General features: G+C 46.9%; 1 protein-coding gene across 1 annotated transcript in view; it reads left to right on the top strand.

Annotated features, from left to right (window-relative positions):
- LOC135196296 (mitochondrial import receptor subunit TOM70-like) overlaps positions 1-17,228 on the top strand; it is a 74,992-nt gene that overhangs the window by 40,643 nt on the left and 17,121 nt on the right. Inside the window, exon 7 of the mRNA XM_064223003.1 lies at positions 7,194-7,414. Within this exon, the coding sequence (XP_064079073.1) occupies positions 7,194-7,414 (221 nt within the window). The remainder of the gene's footprint in view (positions 1-7,193; positions 7,415-17,228) is intronic.

Raw genomic sequence — 17,228 nt, 5'->3', positions numbered from 1 at the left:
GGTTCTCCGGCGTAGAGACGCTGTTCTCACCCAAGTGACCAGCAGGGCGGCTGGGCGTGAGGCGGCTCTGGGTCTTCGCAACGGACTGGTGCGGAGTTCCGCCTTTCTCTTCCCCAGACAGATGGTGGACGCTGTGGTGGAACAGCGGCGCACTGACGACAGTGACCGTCTTGTCCACCAGGCAGTCTCGAAGGTGGCTGGGCAACCTCGGACAACTGCGCCTAAGCCCAAGAGCTTAGCTAGCGCTTCCTCTGCGCCCAAGATGGTCGCCTCATCAAAGCCGAGAGGAAAGACTCTTGCGTTCGACTTCTGCTGTAAGGAGTGACCGCAACCAGCCCTCCTCCCAGTCCTTCTCTCGAGGAGGATCTAGGAAGAAGAAGTCAAAGAGAGGAGGGAAACGCTAGGGACGGCGTTCCCCCTCACCTGCTGTTGGAAGTGGGGGGGGGGGGGTGTTTGCCTGGCGAGCCATTGGGCAACAAGGCAGTGCTACGGTGCGGAGACCTGGATAGTAAACGTCCTTCGGGAGGGATATCTACTACCCTTTGAGTCTCAGCCACCCCTCACCTCAACCCGGTCCATCTGCAAACCTACGTTCCTGGCTCGACCAAGGACATGACGCTTCAGCAGGAAGTAGAAGCCATGCTGAGCAAACGTGCTCTGGAGATCGTACAGGATCAATCGCCGGGCTTCTACAGCCGACTCTTCCTGGTGGAGAAGTCCTCGGGGGGCTGGCACCCGGTGATAGATCTCTCTCCCTTGAACCGATTCGTTCCAGACTCGGTTCATGATGGAAACAGCATGTTCAGTGCTCGATTCCATCAGGGAGAACGACTTCATGCTTTCGGTGGATCTGCAGGACGCGTATTTCCAGATACCCATCCATCAATCCTCCAGGAAGTACCTCCACTTCATCCTCGACGGGAAGGTGTACCAATTCAGGGCACTTTGTTTCGGTCTCTCAACCGCCCCACAGGTGTTCACGCGAGTGTTCACACTGGTGTCGGCTTGGGCCCACTCGGTAGGGATACTTCTCTTGAGGTATCTCGACGATTGGTTTATCCTGGCGAGCTCCTGTTCGCAGTTGCTACAGGACAGAGATCGACTCCTCGAATTCTGCCGCGATCTGGGGATCGTAGTGAATTATGAGAAGTCAGACCTCGAGCCCAAGCAGAGGATGAAGTACCTGGGCATGCTGATCGACACGGTAGCAGGGCGAGTCTTCCCCACAGATTCACGGATCAACAGGTTCAAGGAGGCAGGAAGACAGTTCCTGTCTCTACAAGAGCAACCAGCTCAGCAGTGGCAGGTTGTGATCGGTCACCTGTCGTCTCTCGAGAAGCTAGTCCCGCACGGGCGTCTTCACCTGCGGTCTCTTCAGTGGAGACTAAAGGAGTGTCGGTCACAGGCAAGGGACCCTCCCCCTCCCTTCTTCCCCGTGTTCCTCACGGAGGAGGTGAGACAGGACCTAGCCTGGTGGCTGGACGACGGGAACCTCGTAAGAGGAGTGCCTCTTTGCACTCCTCCTCCTCCTCCTCCTCCTCCTCCTCCTCCTCCTCCTCCTCCTCCTCCTCCTCCTCCGGAGATGTTGCTGTTCTCAGACGCATTGACCGAGGGATGAGGCGCACACCTGGAGGAGTTGCTGGCTGCGGGTGTGTGGGATCATCACGACAAGCTCCTTCACATCAACGTCCTAGAGCTCAAGGCAGCGTTCCTCGCTCTCCAAGAGTTCCGGGACCGTCTGGTGGGACACTCGGTGGTGTTGATGAGCGACAACACCACAGTAGGGGCGTACGTCAAGCAGGGGGGCCTAGTGTCCCTCCCGCTGCATCAGTTGACGTTGCAGTTGCACGAGTGGGCTGTGGCACACTCAGTAGAGCTGTCGGCCCGCTACATTTCAGGCAAGAGGAATGCGGTAGCCGACAAGCTCAGCCGTCGGGATCAGGTTACAGGAACCGAATGGTCCCTTCATCCAGACGTGGCGGAAAGGCTCTTCAACCTGTGGGGACGTCCAGTCATGGATCTGTTCGCCACCCGGCACAACAGAAAACTCCAGGTTTTCTACTCGGTTGTGCCGGACCCATGGGCAGCTGCAGAGGACGCTCTTCAACATCTGTGGGACAACCTCTTCGTCTACGCCTTTCCCCCGTTCTGTCTGATTCGCAAAGTGATCAGCAGGGCACTGATCACCGCAAACCTTCGGATGATCCTGGTGGCGCCCAAATGACCTCAGGCCGTTTGGTACCCGGACCTGCTGACTCTGCTTGCCGAAGCGCTGAGAGAGATTCCCCCCTGGCACAACCTCCTGTGCCAGCCACACGTAGAACAGTACCACCGGTCCGTCGAGTCCCTGTGTCTTCACGGCTGGCTGTTATCCACCATCTCTTGCGAGCGAGAGGCTTTTCTCGCAGCGCAGCAACAGATGGCTGGATACCTCAGACAGTCCTCTGCAGCTGTCTACCAGGGGAAGTGGTCCATCTTCTGTGGTTGGTGATGTGGATGGGGTCTCTCTCCTCTCAGAGCCACTCTTCAGCAGGTAGCGGATTTCCTCGTCTTCCTTCGCCGAGAAAAGCTCCTCTCCGTCTCTGCAGTTGAAGGATACAGAGCCGCCCAGGCCCTAGTCCTTAAACTGCGAGGTTTGGACATCTCCTCTTCTTTCGAGATCTCCCTCCTGATGAAGAGCTTTGAGAGGTCTTGCCCACCCAGGGAACTCAGGCCCCCGGGGTGGAATGTGACTCTCGTCCTTAGGAGTTTGACTTGCAGACCCTTCGAGCCACTCCGAGAGTCGTCAGACAGGGATCTGACCCTCAAGACCCTCTCTTGCTGGCCCTGGCATCAGCGAAGAGAGTAGGGGAACTTCATGGTCTTTCCTTCAATGTCAGGCATTCCAGGGGATGGGGATCCGTGACGCTCGATTTTGTCCTGAACTTCGTAGCGAAGACTCAGAATCCTTCGGTCCCTGACGACCGGTTCAAGTCCTTCATGATCCTCTCCCTGAAGGATTTCACCGATAATGATGCGGATGAGATGCTGCTTTGTCTTGTGAGGGCGCTACGGCGCTATCTGAAGAGAACTCGACACCTCAGGCCTGAGTGTCGACGCCTCTTCGTTAGCACCGGGGTTACCAAGAAAGAAGTTTCCAAGAACACACTTTCTGACTGCGTGAGGTGATCAGGAGGGCGTACGACACAGCTGGTAGTGACAACACCCGTACCCTTCGTCCGAGAGCCCATGAAGTCAAAGGTATTGGTCCAACCCTTGCGTTCAACTTCTTCCTGGCGCAGGTTCTGAAGGCAGGGGTTTGGGCCAACCAGACCACCTTCACTTCATTCTACCTTCGGGATATCACCCACAGGTCCTTAGACTTTTTTTCCTTGGGACCCGTGGTGGCTGCTCAACAAGTTGTGTAGTCTACCCAGCACCCGAGCGGACAGAACAGCATCGCATCCTTGTGTGACTGCATGAATGGACGAGTGAAAGAGAGAGTGACTAGCTTCTCTTCCTCCTTCGTTCTTCTCCTCTACCTGTGGGCAGAGGGCCGTGGTCGTCCCTACGCTGAACAGGAGGCCGATGCAGGTAAGCTACACAACCGAGCTCCATTCTATCCCTTTCAGTAGGGATAGAAGTGTCTATCCACCTCTCCCCGACAAGGGGATAGTGGAAGCCAACAAGAGACAAACCCATGACTTCAGTTTGGCTCTTGAAGTAGGAACCAGTTCTTGCCTTTTGCTATTTCTAAGAGGTATGCTTGCCTCCCTCTTATAAATCTGGTCCAGAAGTCTGACCACTGATCCTGCAGTGCACACCCCGATCAGCTGGACAGAGGCTAGGATCCCTCCCTCTGCTCTTACGACCAGGGAGGGAATCCAAGGTAGGACGAACACCAGTCTGTTCATAAGACTCAGATTCCACCCACCAAGAAGTGAGTCTTCCTATTAGACTCAGAGGTCTGGAAAAACTAACACCTATTAATAATAATTAATATTGTTAAAGGACCGAGGGTTTGTATACGTATCGGAACAAATAAAAATTTGTCGGAAATTCTATTTTTCCTATCTATACAAACCTGAGGTCCTTTACATATACATAGTCCCACCTCATGCCACCCCTCACTCTGCATTTCCTGGTCCTAAAGCAAAGTGACTCCTCTCCTCGCAGTCGAGCTGACCGCCAACTGCCGGACAAGTAGATAACTACCGAACCCCCTTGTTCGAAGCTTACGACCGGTTCAGCTGCCGCTAATTACCTTCTATTGTTAAAGGACCTCAGGTTTGTATAGTTAGGAAAAATACAATTTCCGACAAATTGTTATATTTCCCACCTGGTGTGGGCCTCTTCACCTTAAGACATTTATAAAGATATGCTAATTTTACTAAGTAATAAGTGTTCATTCTAATATTTAGAAAAAAAAATTTTCTCCAATTACAGGCAGTTCCTGGTTATTGGGGTCCTCGATTATTGGCAATCCAATTTTATGGGGCTTGTCTAGCGCTGAAATTCGTTGATTTCAGGTTATTGGTGCTGATAATATAGTATACTATTGGCGTTGATACATACCTAACAGAGGCCCCATAACTGGTTATCGATGCCAAAAACCACTGAATTTCAGTTATTGGCAATTTTTGCTTAACATCAAGCCGTTGGAATGGAACCTGGGGACTGCCTGTAATTACAACTCGGACAAGATCATAACAGATCAGAACTAAAACCAGGAACAAATTCTGATTAAAATTTTTGTAAAATGTATGTGACGCATCCTTGGATGGAAAGTTGTTAGTTGTGACAACATTTCCCTTTACCACCTCAAGCAAGACTGAATATCTCTCAGCTCACTCCGGCTCTGTAGGCGATCTGAAGAATTGCAATAGTGATAAATGGAACTAGGAGCATTTTTCCCACAAAATTTGTTCAAACTGTATGGTACAAAATCTTGAACATCTGTGTATACTACCTGGACTTTACCTCAAAGCTATATACATGTAAACAATTTATGTATGTCACCTGCCTACAAGAGGTTAAACTAGTGAGCCGCCAATAATAGTTTTGTTTTAAAAGTAAATCTCGGGCCTCACAGCACTCGGTTATAAAAGTAATGGGTCTATGTTAGACTCTTTTTCATTGAGCCACACCTTTGCAGTTTATGAATTGTTTTACAGCAGTAAACTACCAGCAGGCTGCTGATAATAGTTTTGCTTAAAAGTAATTCTTGAATGTTATGGCATTCCATCATAAAGTTAGTGGTGTAATACAGGTAGTCCCTGGGTTACGATGTGGGTTCCGTTCTTGAGACGCGTTGTAAGCTGAAAATTGTCGGAAGCCGGAACATCATGAAAAATCCTAAGAAAACCTTACTTTTAATGCTTTGGGTGCATTGAAAACTATGTAAACTGCATTCTTATTGCATTTTGCATAAAAAAACCTTCAAATATTGATTATTTTGCATTTTTGGTGTCATTTCTTCTGCCAGATCAGTGTTGTAGGCGCCGTAACCCTGGAAATAATTTCTGATAAATATAATTGAAAAGCTCCTTAATCTCGGAACGTCGTAAGCCAAACCCGTCGTAACCCAGGGACTGCCTGTATAATTATCGGTGATTTTCTTCTCCTTGGATGTGCCATAGACCCACATTTGCTCCTTGTTTTGGATACTGGTGGGTGCAGTGATGTTAGGAGGCTCACAATGGATGTGGGAGCTGAAAGAGTTAGTTTGAGTCTGTAGTTGATGTTTGCTACATTTTCTTGTCTTAAATGTTTCCGCTTTTGATTTCCCAGCTATTTTGTCTTCTCATGGTGATGCAGTTTTGATGTTGGCTTCCTCTGCTTCCTGAGGTCTCCCTTCATGTTGGCAAGCTGACTGTTTTAGTCAGTTTAAGGTAGGAGTTCTGGAGAAGTTACACCCAGCATTGGTGAGGGCCCAGGCCCTTATTTTGGTGGATTTAAAAAGACTGTGTTGTAAAGCACAATCTTGGAGTGTTCAGTTTCCTCACAACTGTTTTTCTCTTGGTCCTTGACAGGTGTTCCCACCCTCTGTCATGGCCAACCTCCTACCTTCCTATATCTTCTATCTGATGAAGATGATGTTACTCAATGCCAGATCCTGTATACAGATTGCTTTGGGGATTTTGAAGATCATCAGGGAATCAGTGGGCAAAGGTTTCATCTTACTTTGGGGCTATGGATGCACTTGCCAGGCCTAATCTGCTAATTCTAAGGGAAGTTTCTGAGTTCCATTGCTTGATTTGGCACAGTGGCCATAGAATGATACTGTGTTTTCAGGGAGAATGATAATGAATCTGGGTGCCTAAGGGCCCCTTACTTGCTAGTCCAGTCCCACCAACTTGTAAAGGGATTTTTGTCCCATTCATTTTTATTGCCCTAGCCAATTGCTTATCTCTACATACTACTCCATATTGTATTACTGAGACAATAAAGTGTTACATGTTGATCCTAGATGGGAACCAAAATTAGCTCAAATTTTGCAGACGCAAGTGCCACAGTCTTCATTCTAGATCTTGTATTGTAATATAGTGACAACTTTACTCCTTGAGTATCTTTTTCTTGCATGTCTTATTGAATTGTTCCTCTATATTATCACAGGATTTATATGTACTGCATATAACACTCCTTTTCACATGGTACTTGTTTGGTAGTTTTTTCACTACTAAGATTGTATCTGTTGTCTGTTTCCATGATACAAAGACAAGTGAAATATGTTCATTTTAGAATTTTTTCTTACCCATTCTTTAAAGACTTCCATAATGTGCTGTAGTAATCTAATACGTTCGTCATAGTACTTGTACATTGCCTGGATTTCTTCTTATTTTTGTTGTGATACTTAATCCCTGTCTGGGGCTCCCCTGTTTCACTGATGGTATTTTAATATAAAGTATTATGATTTACTCTCTAGTAACTGGTTTTCCAGCTGCTTTTAGCAAACTGTGTTCTTGATAACCCAGCCTCACCATTATTCATCTTAAGGGTTTCCCTTCCACAGTTGGGTTGTTAGTTACATTTTAATTTTTTTATTGATTCCTGTCTCATGTTAGAATCCTCCAAATTATGATCGTACTCATTATTTAGTGAATTATCAGAGTATTACATCCATAAAGTATGAAAAATGAAAGACTTCTTTTAAGCTTTATTGAGCTGCCAAGTTTTTAGAATAATATTAATTTAACCTTGACATTCTATTGTAGGTGCTGTGTGATCAGGGTGAACACGAGCAAGCAGATAGTTATTATGCGAAGGCTCTTGAAGTAGACCCTGACAACCCTTCTACGCTGGTTCACCGTGCATTACTCATTCTTCAGTGGAAAGGAGACTTGCCACAGGCACGAAGTTATATCACACAAGCATTAGAAATTGATGACAAATGTGAATTAGCATATGAAAATTTAGCCACCATTGAAGTCCAGACGTAAGTATCTATTGTTCATACACGAAACAAACCTTCGGTCTTAACATTAGGATTTACTAGCGCCAAGCTGGAAACCGGTAGAATTAAAATTACACTTGTGAGATCCAGGGACTAATGGCATCTATACCAGGTCACGGGGCATGTATACCCAGAATGCCCACGGCTACCTGTGACCCATCAGTTATTTTCCTACCGCCTTTAAGATAAGACGTGTTACTGTCTATCTCATTTAAAGCCGGTTTTTCAGTTTGCCCGTTCTTTATCCATTTCATTTTTTTTTTATTTTTCATTCCTTTTCTTTCTCCAAGTGTGATCAGTGTGTGGTAAGAGTGTATACGTGGTATGATGGAGAATTTTGCCTCAACATCGGGATCGTCTACCGCTTCGAAGAGGAGACAAAGGAAATGCCCAGGAGTCAGTGGCTTCCCTTGTTCTAGGTTCCTAACCTCGGTGTCGACGGATCCTCATCCAACGTGTAGTAGGTGCAGGGAAAACGTATGTACGGTTTCTAATCCGTGTTCTGTTTGTCGCGGTTGGTCGGTGGAACAGTGGAAGAAGTTCGATGGGAAAAGCCAATACAAAAGAAAGGGGGTGACGCCATCTTTGGATGACCAAACCTTACCGGCTTCTTTTGTATCGGTAATAAACCAGGCTGCTCCATATGTTTCTCCACCTGCTTTTGAATTGTCTCATACCCCTTCGGTTTCTCCTAGCGGTTCTGTATCGGAAACGTCAGGAGGGGCCTTGGGTAATTTTATGAATAATTTGCACTCTCCTTTGTTCCCAGCAAGTAGAGGGGGAGATCCGCCATCTTTGTTCCAGGCTCCTGCTACGCAAGCGCATAGGTTAGATGGTACGTGGTCAGCGCTAGGCCTACCAGGCGTACCAACCTTGGATGGTCTGCTTGCGCATTATATACGTCACGGGTTCCAGCAGGGTCCGGCAGCGCTGAATGTTCCTCATCCCCCGGGCTTGCAATTTATGGGAATTAATGCCGCTGCTTCTCCATCCCACTCAGTATTTACAGCGATGCAGAACGTGGGAGGTAATTTGGCAGCAAACGTGCGGTTACCAGCAGAAACCTCTCAGTCTCTCCACGAGAGCGATGACGTCACAACATACGTCACACTCTGAGATGGCAGGCGTGATGACGTCACAGACCGATTCTCGGCCTTTTTCGCTGCACCCAGACGCTAATACGCCTTCTGATCCGTCAATGCAAACTGTAATGCAAAAGTTACAGGATATAGAGGAGAGAATGAATAAGAGAGACAAAAAGAAAAGTGTGATTCGCCTTCTTCGTCTTCTTCCTCTAGTTCGGCGTCATCGCTAAGTCCGATAACGTCACGGCGAGCGCCAGTCAAGCGTTTGGAGGAGGATTCGGGAGTTCCTAGCGGATCCTCGGGCCAAGAGGAGAAGAATCAATTCTTCCTCTCCTTCGGACGAAGACTGTCATTTCCAAGGTCAGCAAGAAGGTCGGAAAATCAGTGGCTATTAAGCACAAGGTTGCCAGACGAAGCCGTTCGCGAGAGTCCGAACAAGCGAGAGAGGTGACGGCCGGCGAGCTAGCGGCGCAACTCAGATGGCAGGTAATATCAGAAAATCATCCGCGACAGTATACCAAGGGAAGTGGTCAGCATACTGTGATTGGTGTCGTAGGGGGAACGTGTCTCCACTCGGTACCACTATTCAGCAGTTAGCAGACTTTCTGATATATCTCAGAACAGGAAAAACATATGTCTGTATCTGCAGTGAAGGGGTACAGGGCTGCTCTAGCCTCAGTCTTACGAATGAAAGGAGTGGACATATCGTCTTCATGGGAGTTGGCCATGCTGATGAGGAGCTTTGAACAGTCATGCCCACCAAAGGAGCTAAAAACCCCAGATTGGGATCTGACCAAGGTACTGAGTAGTCTGACAAAACCCCCTTACGAACCACTAAGGCAGTCCACGGATAGGAGCCTGACCCTGAAGACAGTCTTCTTATTGGCCCTGGCTTCAACCAAAACCGGGTGGGGGAGCTACATGGCCTCTCATATCTCATAAAGCACTCGGGAGGTTGGAGATCAATGGTGTGTGAGTTTGTCCCAGAATTCGTGGCAAAGACCCAAAATCCAACAATAGTAGACGGCAGATTCGACTCCTTTACCATACCTTCCTTGGCAGACTTTGTAGACAACGACAAAGCTGAAATGCTCCTGTGCCCCGTCAGGGAGTACTTAAAGAGAACAAGGCACCTCAGGCCGGGGTGCCAGAGGTTGTTCGTAAGTACAGGACGGAACAAGAAGGAAGTGTCCAAGAATACAATATCATTTTGGCTAAGGGAGACAATCAGAAATGCTTATACTGCAGAAGACAGAGGGTCAGATAGCCAGGTGGGTGAGCTAGAGCTCATGACATCAGGGGTGTGAGTGCTTCCCTAGCATTTAAGAAGAACATGTCTGTGGATAAAATTCTGAAAGCTGGCGTGTGGAAGCGCCAAACAACTTTCACCTCATTTTATTTGAAAGATGTTGCCCATAGATCCTTGGACACCTTTTCCTTGGGTCCAGTGGTGGCGGCCCAACAAGTGATATAGTTCATCCAGTGCCCCTGGCGGGTCAGTTTGCGTCTAGTCTAAGATGAAGGTATGAAAGTAGAATGAATGGGATGACTGGTCTTTTTTCTTTACTACTTTCTTCCTACTCCTTTAACTACGGGCAATATGAAGGAGAGTACCGTCATGTGCTGGAACGGACTAGATGCAGGTGAGATGGTCAGCCATACTGTGAAGCTATCTTAGCTGATGATATACTTTTCAGTAGCAACACACCCCTCTGGATAATAAGGAAAGAGGGGTGAAGGTGGATCCAGTCGCAAAGGACAAGAGTAAACAGTAGAATGGTATCTACACCCAGTGGGAGGAAACCAATAGATCTGCTTATATCTTTGGTCCTAGGTTCATTGTCCATTCTCTAGAATTTACCTATATATTCGGAAATGGATAAGGTGGCAAACTTCCAGTCAGTTGTAGAGACTTACCTCCCTCCAATAGTAAGTCTATCCTAATGTTAAGACCGAAGGTTTGTTTCGTGTATGAACAAATACCAAATTTGTAACTAATTTGTATTTTTCATAACTAACAAACCTAGGTCTTAACAGTTAAAGGCCCACCTCGAACCACCCCTCTAGCAGTCTAAACTGGGTTAGAAATATAACTGATGGGTCACAGGTAGCCGTGGGCATTCTGGGTATACATGCCCCGTGACCTGGTATAGATGCCATTAGTCCCTGGATCTCACAAGTGTAATTTTTAATTCTACCGGTTTCCAGCTTGGCGCTAGTAAATCCTAATGTTAAGACCTCAGGTTTGTTAGTTATGAAAAATACAAATTAGTTACAAATTTGGTATTTTTTTAAGTTTTAAAGAAGTATAGGTTTACGAGAAATTTGTTTTAGTGTAGATAGTCCACATGCCTAACATTGTAGATAACAACTCAACTACCAAGATGTAAAATCTCAACTTAGCAGATTTCTTTATCAGCTACATTATTATGAGTGTATTATACTATGTTGTTAGCATTTTAGATTTGATACATTTTGAGATAAATCTCTCAATTTGAATGCTGAATGTAAGACACAGGTTAGTTTAGATTAGAAACTATGTTAAATTTGATGTTAGCTCTAAGATATCTAGAAAATATTCAGGTGCAGTCTATATTATAGAATCTTTATTACTTAACAGAGCTTGTTACTCTTGAGAAAACCAGACCCCCAAATTGTCTGTCAAGTTGGGGTGCTACTGCACTCATATTTGTGTAGTTGATCTAACAATGAACCAGGGGTACTCAACTCATTTTTTTTCCTTACTTCATTTGGTTTTTCATGGTTTCAGGGTGGACACACTTAGACTGGCTTTAGATACCTAGATGTGGTTATTTTTATCTTGTAAAGCATTAATGAGGCATGCATTAAATTTTAACAGCTCTTGTGTCGGAGCAAGGCAAAAGAATGTGGAATTTGGCCCGCAATGTTGGACCTGATTTTTGCAGTAACATTTCTCCGTGGGTATTGGCATTTTGCTGGTCTTGTTTTCTTCACTCGAGGCTTTTCAATCTATGGTGCTACTTGTTAAAGTAGGGGATGATGCAGGCCCATGCCCTAGCAGTTAGTCTGCTGTCAGAAGAATATTTCTCAGTGAAAAATAATGCAAATGGGCAAATTTTCTGCAAATAATGAACATATACAGTCCATAGAAAAATCTGTGAATAAGCGAGTCTGCGAATTGTGAGTCCACGAATAGGGGGGTTGACTGTACCTTCCCCCTATCAAATCTCATGGGAAACCTGTTCTTCCTCATATCACTGACCTGAAGTGTGAGTGTTGGCATGAAGTCATCATTTATGGCCTATTCAAGTGATTTTGAATATTTCCCTGCAAAACTCTTTCAGATATATAGGTGTTCAGTAAGGACTATCGTGTCGTTTTTATGGGTAGTTTTCATATGCAATTATTGGCTGTCATAAGATACGAGGGGGGACCCAAAAGTAACCGAAATTGTGTCATAGAATTTTATTCAGTTGTTGTTACATGTTTACAGTCTTATCACCTTCAAAGTATTCTCCATTTGAAGCAATGCACTTATCCAGACGTGTTTTCCACTGTTGAAAGCAATTCTGGAACTCTTGTGAAGTTATGGCTTTTAATGACTCCGTCGTTTTCTTCTGAACCTCTTCAACGTCTGCAAAACGTTTTCCTTTGAGGGCTTTCTTCATTCGGGGGAACAAAAAGAAGTCACAGGGAGCAAGATCGGGTGAATAGGGAGGGTGGGTAAGTGGGGTCATGCCATTCTTGGTCAGAAACTGTCTCACACTCAAGGCGGTGTGCGCTGGTGCATTGTCATGATGAAGCCACCACCCTCCACTTTGCCACAGGTCGGGGCGTTTCCGTCTCACGACAATGCACCAGCGCACACCGCCTTGAGTGTGAGACAGTTTCTGACAAAGAATGGCATGACCCCACTTACCCACCCTCCCTATTTCACCCGATCTTGCTCCCTGTGACTTCTTTTTGGGTTTCCCCCTTCCCCGAATGAAGAAAGCCCTCAAAGGAAAACGTTTTTGCAGATGTTGAAGAGGTTCAGAAGGAAAACGACGGAGTCATTAAAAGCCATAACTTCACAAGAGTTCAGAATTGCTTTCAACAGTGGAAAAACACGTCTGGATAAGTGCATTGCTTCAAATGGAGAATACTTTGAAGGTGATAAGACTGTAAACATGTAACAATAACTGAATAAAATTCTATGACACAATTTCGGTTACTTTTGGGTCCCCCCTCGTATGTCCTGTCCTTAAGGGGTTAAGGGAAGCTGATACTAGGCTGTGGTCTTTGGGTTTGCTTGCTACTTGCAAATCAAATCACTTTGTACCTTTGGAGTCTCTGTTCATCTGTATATCTCCCTCAGGAGCCATACTTTGCCCTCCTTCTTCCTGTAGTATTACAGTAGTTGCTGAAGAATATTCTGTTTTCTTATCATTTCTACACCTGATGCCCATGGCACCTTGACCAAGGTCTAGGGTGCATTGAATTGAATTGGGGTCCCTTTTGTTGGGATGCTGGGTGATGGTACTTGTAGTAAATTTTCCAGTATTTATGTTAAGTCTGAGTAACGTTATATAAATATTCATCTGTATTACTTTTCATTGTGTTATCTGAATTTAGTCTAGAAGTAGGTCTAAATTTAGACAAATTTAAATGAGCTTGTTACCTTGTAAAATATGATTACTAGTAATGATATGATTATATGAAATATTATCTTTGTGATTGGTCAGTTATCAGTGCTTAATTCTTCTGTAGTTTTAGCGTAATTTAAAATGGTTAATCCTGGTGTATCTGAATATTCTAAATATTGTAGGAAAGGCGTTTTTAACTGAGGAGTTGAGAAAACTAGAAATTAGGTCATATTCATTTATATTTGTAGATGCGTAAGGAAACAAAATAGGTAATTTCAAATTCAGTAACAAGATAAGTTTTGTACATGAACTTTCCTGTCAGATATATACTTAGCTTTACGTCTCTGACGTCACGACAGAATTCAAAACTCGCGGCACACGCGACAGGTAGGTCAGGTGATCTACCTTACCCGCCGCTGGGTGGCGGCTGTAAGAACCAATCTCCCTTTCCAGTCAGAATTTTTCTGTCGCCGGTGTCGACTACACCTGTGGTTGTTACCTCCTGACAGCTTTATTCGTTTCTCGTTGCCTTGGATATATTTGGACTGACTTTCGGTGAAGTACCTGATCTTGTGGGCTTGGCATACGCGCTTGTTGGATTGGTTTTTTTTGGATATTGGTTTTGGATTTTTCTTTTGAATTTCAAGATGTCCTGATGTAGAGGTTAAGAAATCTTCTATGTTTAGGGTGTGCTCTAATGATGAATGCAAGGTGAGGCTACCGAAAGCAACGGTAGATCCTCACACAGTATGCTTGAAATGTAGGGGTAAAGAATGTTCCTTTATTAACCCGTGTAATGAGTGTGAGAAGTTGGATGAGGGTGAATGGAAGTCTCTTTCTTCCTACTTAAGGAAGTTGGAGAAAGACAGGGTGAGAAAAGCTTCTTCTGGAAGTTCTAGTAAGTCTCGTATTAGCGAGGTAGAAGTAGACAATCCTGTCGTAGCACTAGATCCTTCTCCCGTTTCAGCTCCTGCTCCCTGCATCGAACCTAAAGATACGCCTTCGGAAGTGGCAACCATGAGAGCCACGATCCTTAGCATGGAGAAGAAAATTCGTTCGTTGCAAGGTAAGAGTAATAGTGAAGGTGATTTGTGCAGTGACCCCAGTGCAGTGGATCGGCTCCTTAATGCTTCCAGGCCTAGACCTCTTCCAGACTCCCAGTCCCAGTGGAGGAGAAAGTCAACAGCCGCAGGAAGGTTAGGGAGAACCCCACCGATCAGGCGTCCCCTCGGTAGATCCTGATGTTCGTTCCCAGGCTGCCTTAGTTCGCGCCAAGAAGGAGGTGTTACGCCAGTGCTTCTCTTCTTCTTCATCACCTTCTCCTAGAAGAGGATGGAACGCCTCGGATTCATCTCGACCGTTGAAGAGAGCCTGGAAGGCTCCTTGCGCTTTTCCTTCCAGCCCGGAATGTTTTCCGGAAGAGCCTGAAGTGGATATCAAGAAACCCAGGAGGGATCAGGAGTTCTCGCCTCAGAGTAGGCTTCGATCCTCATCCCCTGTGGAGGATTTTGCAAGATCTCCAGCTCGGATTCTTGCGGGCTGCAAGCTCAGATTTCGGCTTTCTGGCGGGCTCCTTGGCTAGAGGCACGCGTCGTAAGAAGGACGTCTCTCTCCCCGTCAAGAAATCTTGGCATCCTTCGCCTGCTTTGCCTTCTCAGTCGGAGGCGGCTCTCTCTCCTGTAACAGCGGATGGAATGAGGCGCTCTTCCCTCGGCAGACGCCTGTCGTCTTCCAGGCGCCAATCGCCCAAGAAGCTTTCTCCTGGTGACTTCATTTCTCCAGTAGAAAGGGATCTAGCGCCTAGTAGGCGCTTGTCTAAAGATAAGCGCACAGCTTCGTCTTCTCGCTCCTTTCCGAAGAACCTCCAATCTCCGGATAAGAGAGCTCCTCATACATGGACTCTTCCAGAGACAGGATCTCTCCTTATTTGTAGGCGCCTAGAGCCTGGTAGGCGCTACTCCCCAAGTAGCCGCTCTCCCGCTGCCAAGCGCTGTGCGGAAGATAGGCGCTTCTCTCCTGATAGGCACGGTTCACCTGTTAGCCGCTCTGTTCAGGTCAGGCGTAAAGAGCCTGAAAGAAATGTCTCGGCTGAGAGACTAGCTTTTGCAGAGACCCACGCGTCTCGATCTAAGTATTTGGATCATGGTAGACTCCTGTCTCCGAGTAGGCGATCTTCTCCAGGGATTCGCTCTCCTGTTGGTAGGCGCCAAGAGCCTAGCAGGCGTTCTCCTCATTTTAGGCGCAGTTCGCCAGGCAGCCGCTCTCCTTTTGATAGGCGCATGGATTCTGTTAGGCGCTGTGAGCATACTAAGCTCCCCTCTCCTAGCAGGCGCTCCCCTTTGGACTCCCGTGTATCTAGGAGCAGACTACAGGATCACAGAGGACTCACTCATCGGAGTAGGAAGGACGCATTCGATAGGAGCTCTCCCGAAGCTTTGGCTTCCCCTGATAGGCGCCAGTCGGCTGCCAGACACTCATCACTAGATAGACGCACTTCTTCAGAGAAGTCCAGCTGCTCTCGTAAAGAAGCCGAAGGTTCTTCGGTGGATGAAATGGAACCTTCAGAAGAGGACTTGGTTAAGGATTCTTCGGTCTCATCCTACAAGATCCTGACAGACCTCCTTCTTCAAGAGTTTGGAGACGCTCTTACTCCCGTCGCTCCTCCTTCTCCTCTCTCGTTATTCTCGACTTCTAAGAAGACGAAGGTTTCCTCCTGTGTGAGGATGAAGCCAACCATCTCGATGAAGAAGGCTTTGAGAGGTTTTGGTGATTGGCTTCTTTCAAAGGAGGAGAAAGGGAAGACTGTGTTTTCTTTCCCTCCTTCTAAGCTTACGGGCAGACTAGGCTTCTGATATGAGTCTGGAGAACCCCTAGGCCTGGGTCTGCCGTCATCTGCAGACGCGGACTTCTCTTCACTGGTGGATGCCTCACGACGCTCGGCCCTCTTGTCGGCTAAGACTACCTGGGCTATGAACGAGCTCGACCACCTGTTGAAGGGAATGTTCAGAGTCTTGGAAGTCTTCAACTTCCTTGACTGGTCTTTGGGGGTCTTGGCTAAAAGGACTCAGAACCCAGATTCCATTTCGCCCGAGGATCTCAACAGTGTACTGATGTGCATGGATAAGGCAGTTAGAGATGGATCGAGCGAAGTAGCCTCCCTGTTTGGAGCAGGGGTTCTTAAGAAAAGATCGGTCTTCTGCTCTTTTCTGACAAAGTCCGTCTCTCATGCTCAGAGAGCCTCGCTACTCTATTCGCAAACTCTCGCCGCTCTTCCAAAGAAGATAATCCAGGACATCTCGGGAGCTATCTCTGCGAAGGCTACTCAAGACATGCTCGCTCAGTCTGCCCGGAAACCTAGGACCTCCTTCCAGACGAAGACTAAGAAGGAGACTCCGGCTAGACAGGAGCCCTTTCGAGGGGGGCCCTCCTTCTAGAGCCTCTACCTCAAGAGGTAATAGACCCTTCAAGAGAGGAAGATCCTTCTCGCGCTCATCCAGAGCGAAGAAGTAGGAAAGAAGTCCTTCAGACATCAGTAGGTGCCAGGCTTCTAAGATTCGCAGAAGCCTGGGCAAAGAGAGGAGCGGACAACTGGTCCTCTCGATTATCCGGAAAGGATATCTGATTCCCTTTACAGAAAGACCACCTTTGACGACGACTCCGAGGGAGTTGGTGGCCAGGTACAGGGATCCCATTATGAGCCACGCTCTAACGCAGGCAGTAGAACAAATGTTAGAGAAAGAGGCTATAGAGCTAGTGAGCGACCCATGCTCAGCGGGCTTTTACAACCCGCTGTTTCTAGTTCCAAAAAGCCTCAGGAGGATGGAGACCGGTTCTGGATGTAAGCGCCCTGAATTTCTTTGTAGAAAAGAGGAAGTTCGCCATGGAGACGACATCCTCAGTGCTGGCGGCTCTTCGTCCAGGGGATTGGATGGTGTCCCTAGATCTTCAGGACGCTTACTTCCATGTCCGATCCATCCTTCTTCAAGGAAATACCTCAGGTTCATGATGGGAGGAAGGAATCCAATTCAGGGCCTGGTGTTTCGGCCTTTCAACAGCCCCTCAGGAGGTCTTCACAGGACTAATGAAAATGTAGCAAGATGGCTA

The sequence above is a fragment of the Macrobrachium nipponense genome, chromosome 17 (assembly GCF_015104395.2).
Source record: "Macrobrachium nipponense isolate FS-2020 chromosome 17, ASM1510439v2, whole genome shotgun sequence".
NCBI lineage: Eukaryota > Metazoa > Arthropoda > Malacostraca > Decapoda > Palaemonidae > Macrobrachium > Macrobrachium nipponense.
The sequence above is the reverse complement of the archived record's forward strand: the minus strand, read 5'-3'. Positions and strand labels throughout refer to the sequence as shown.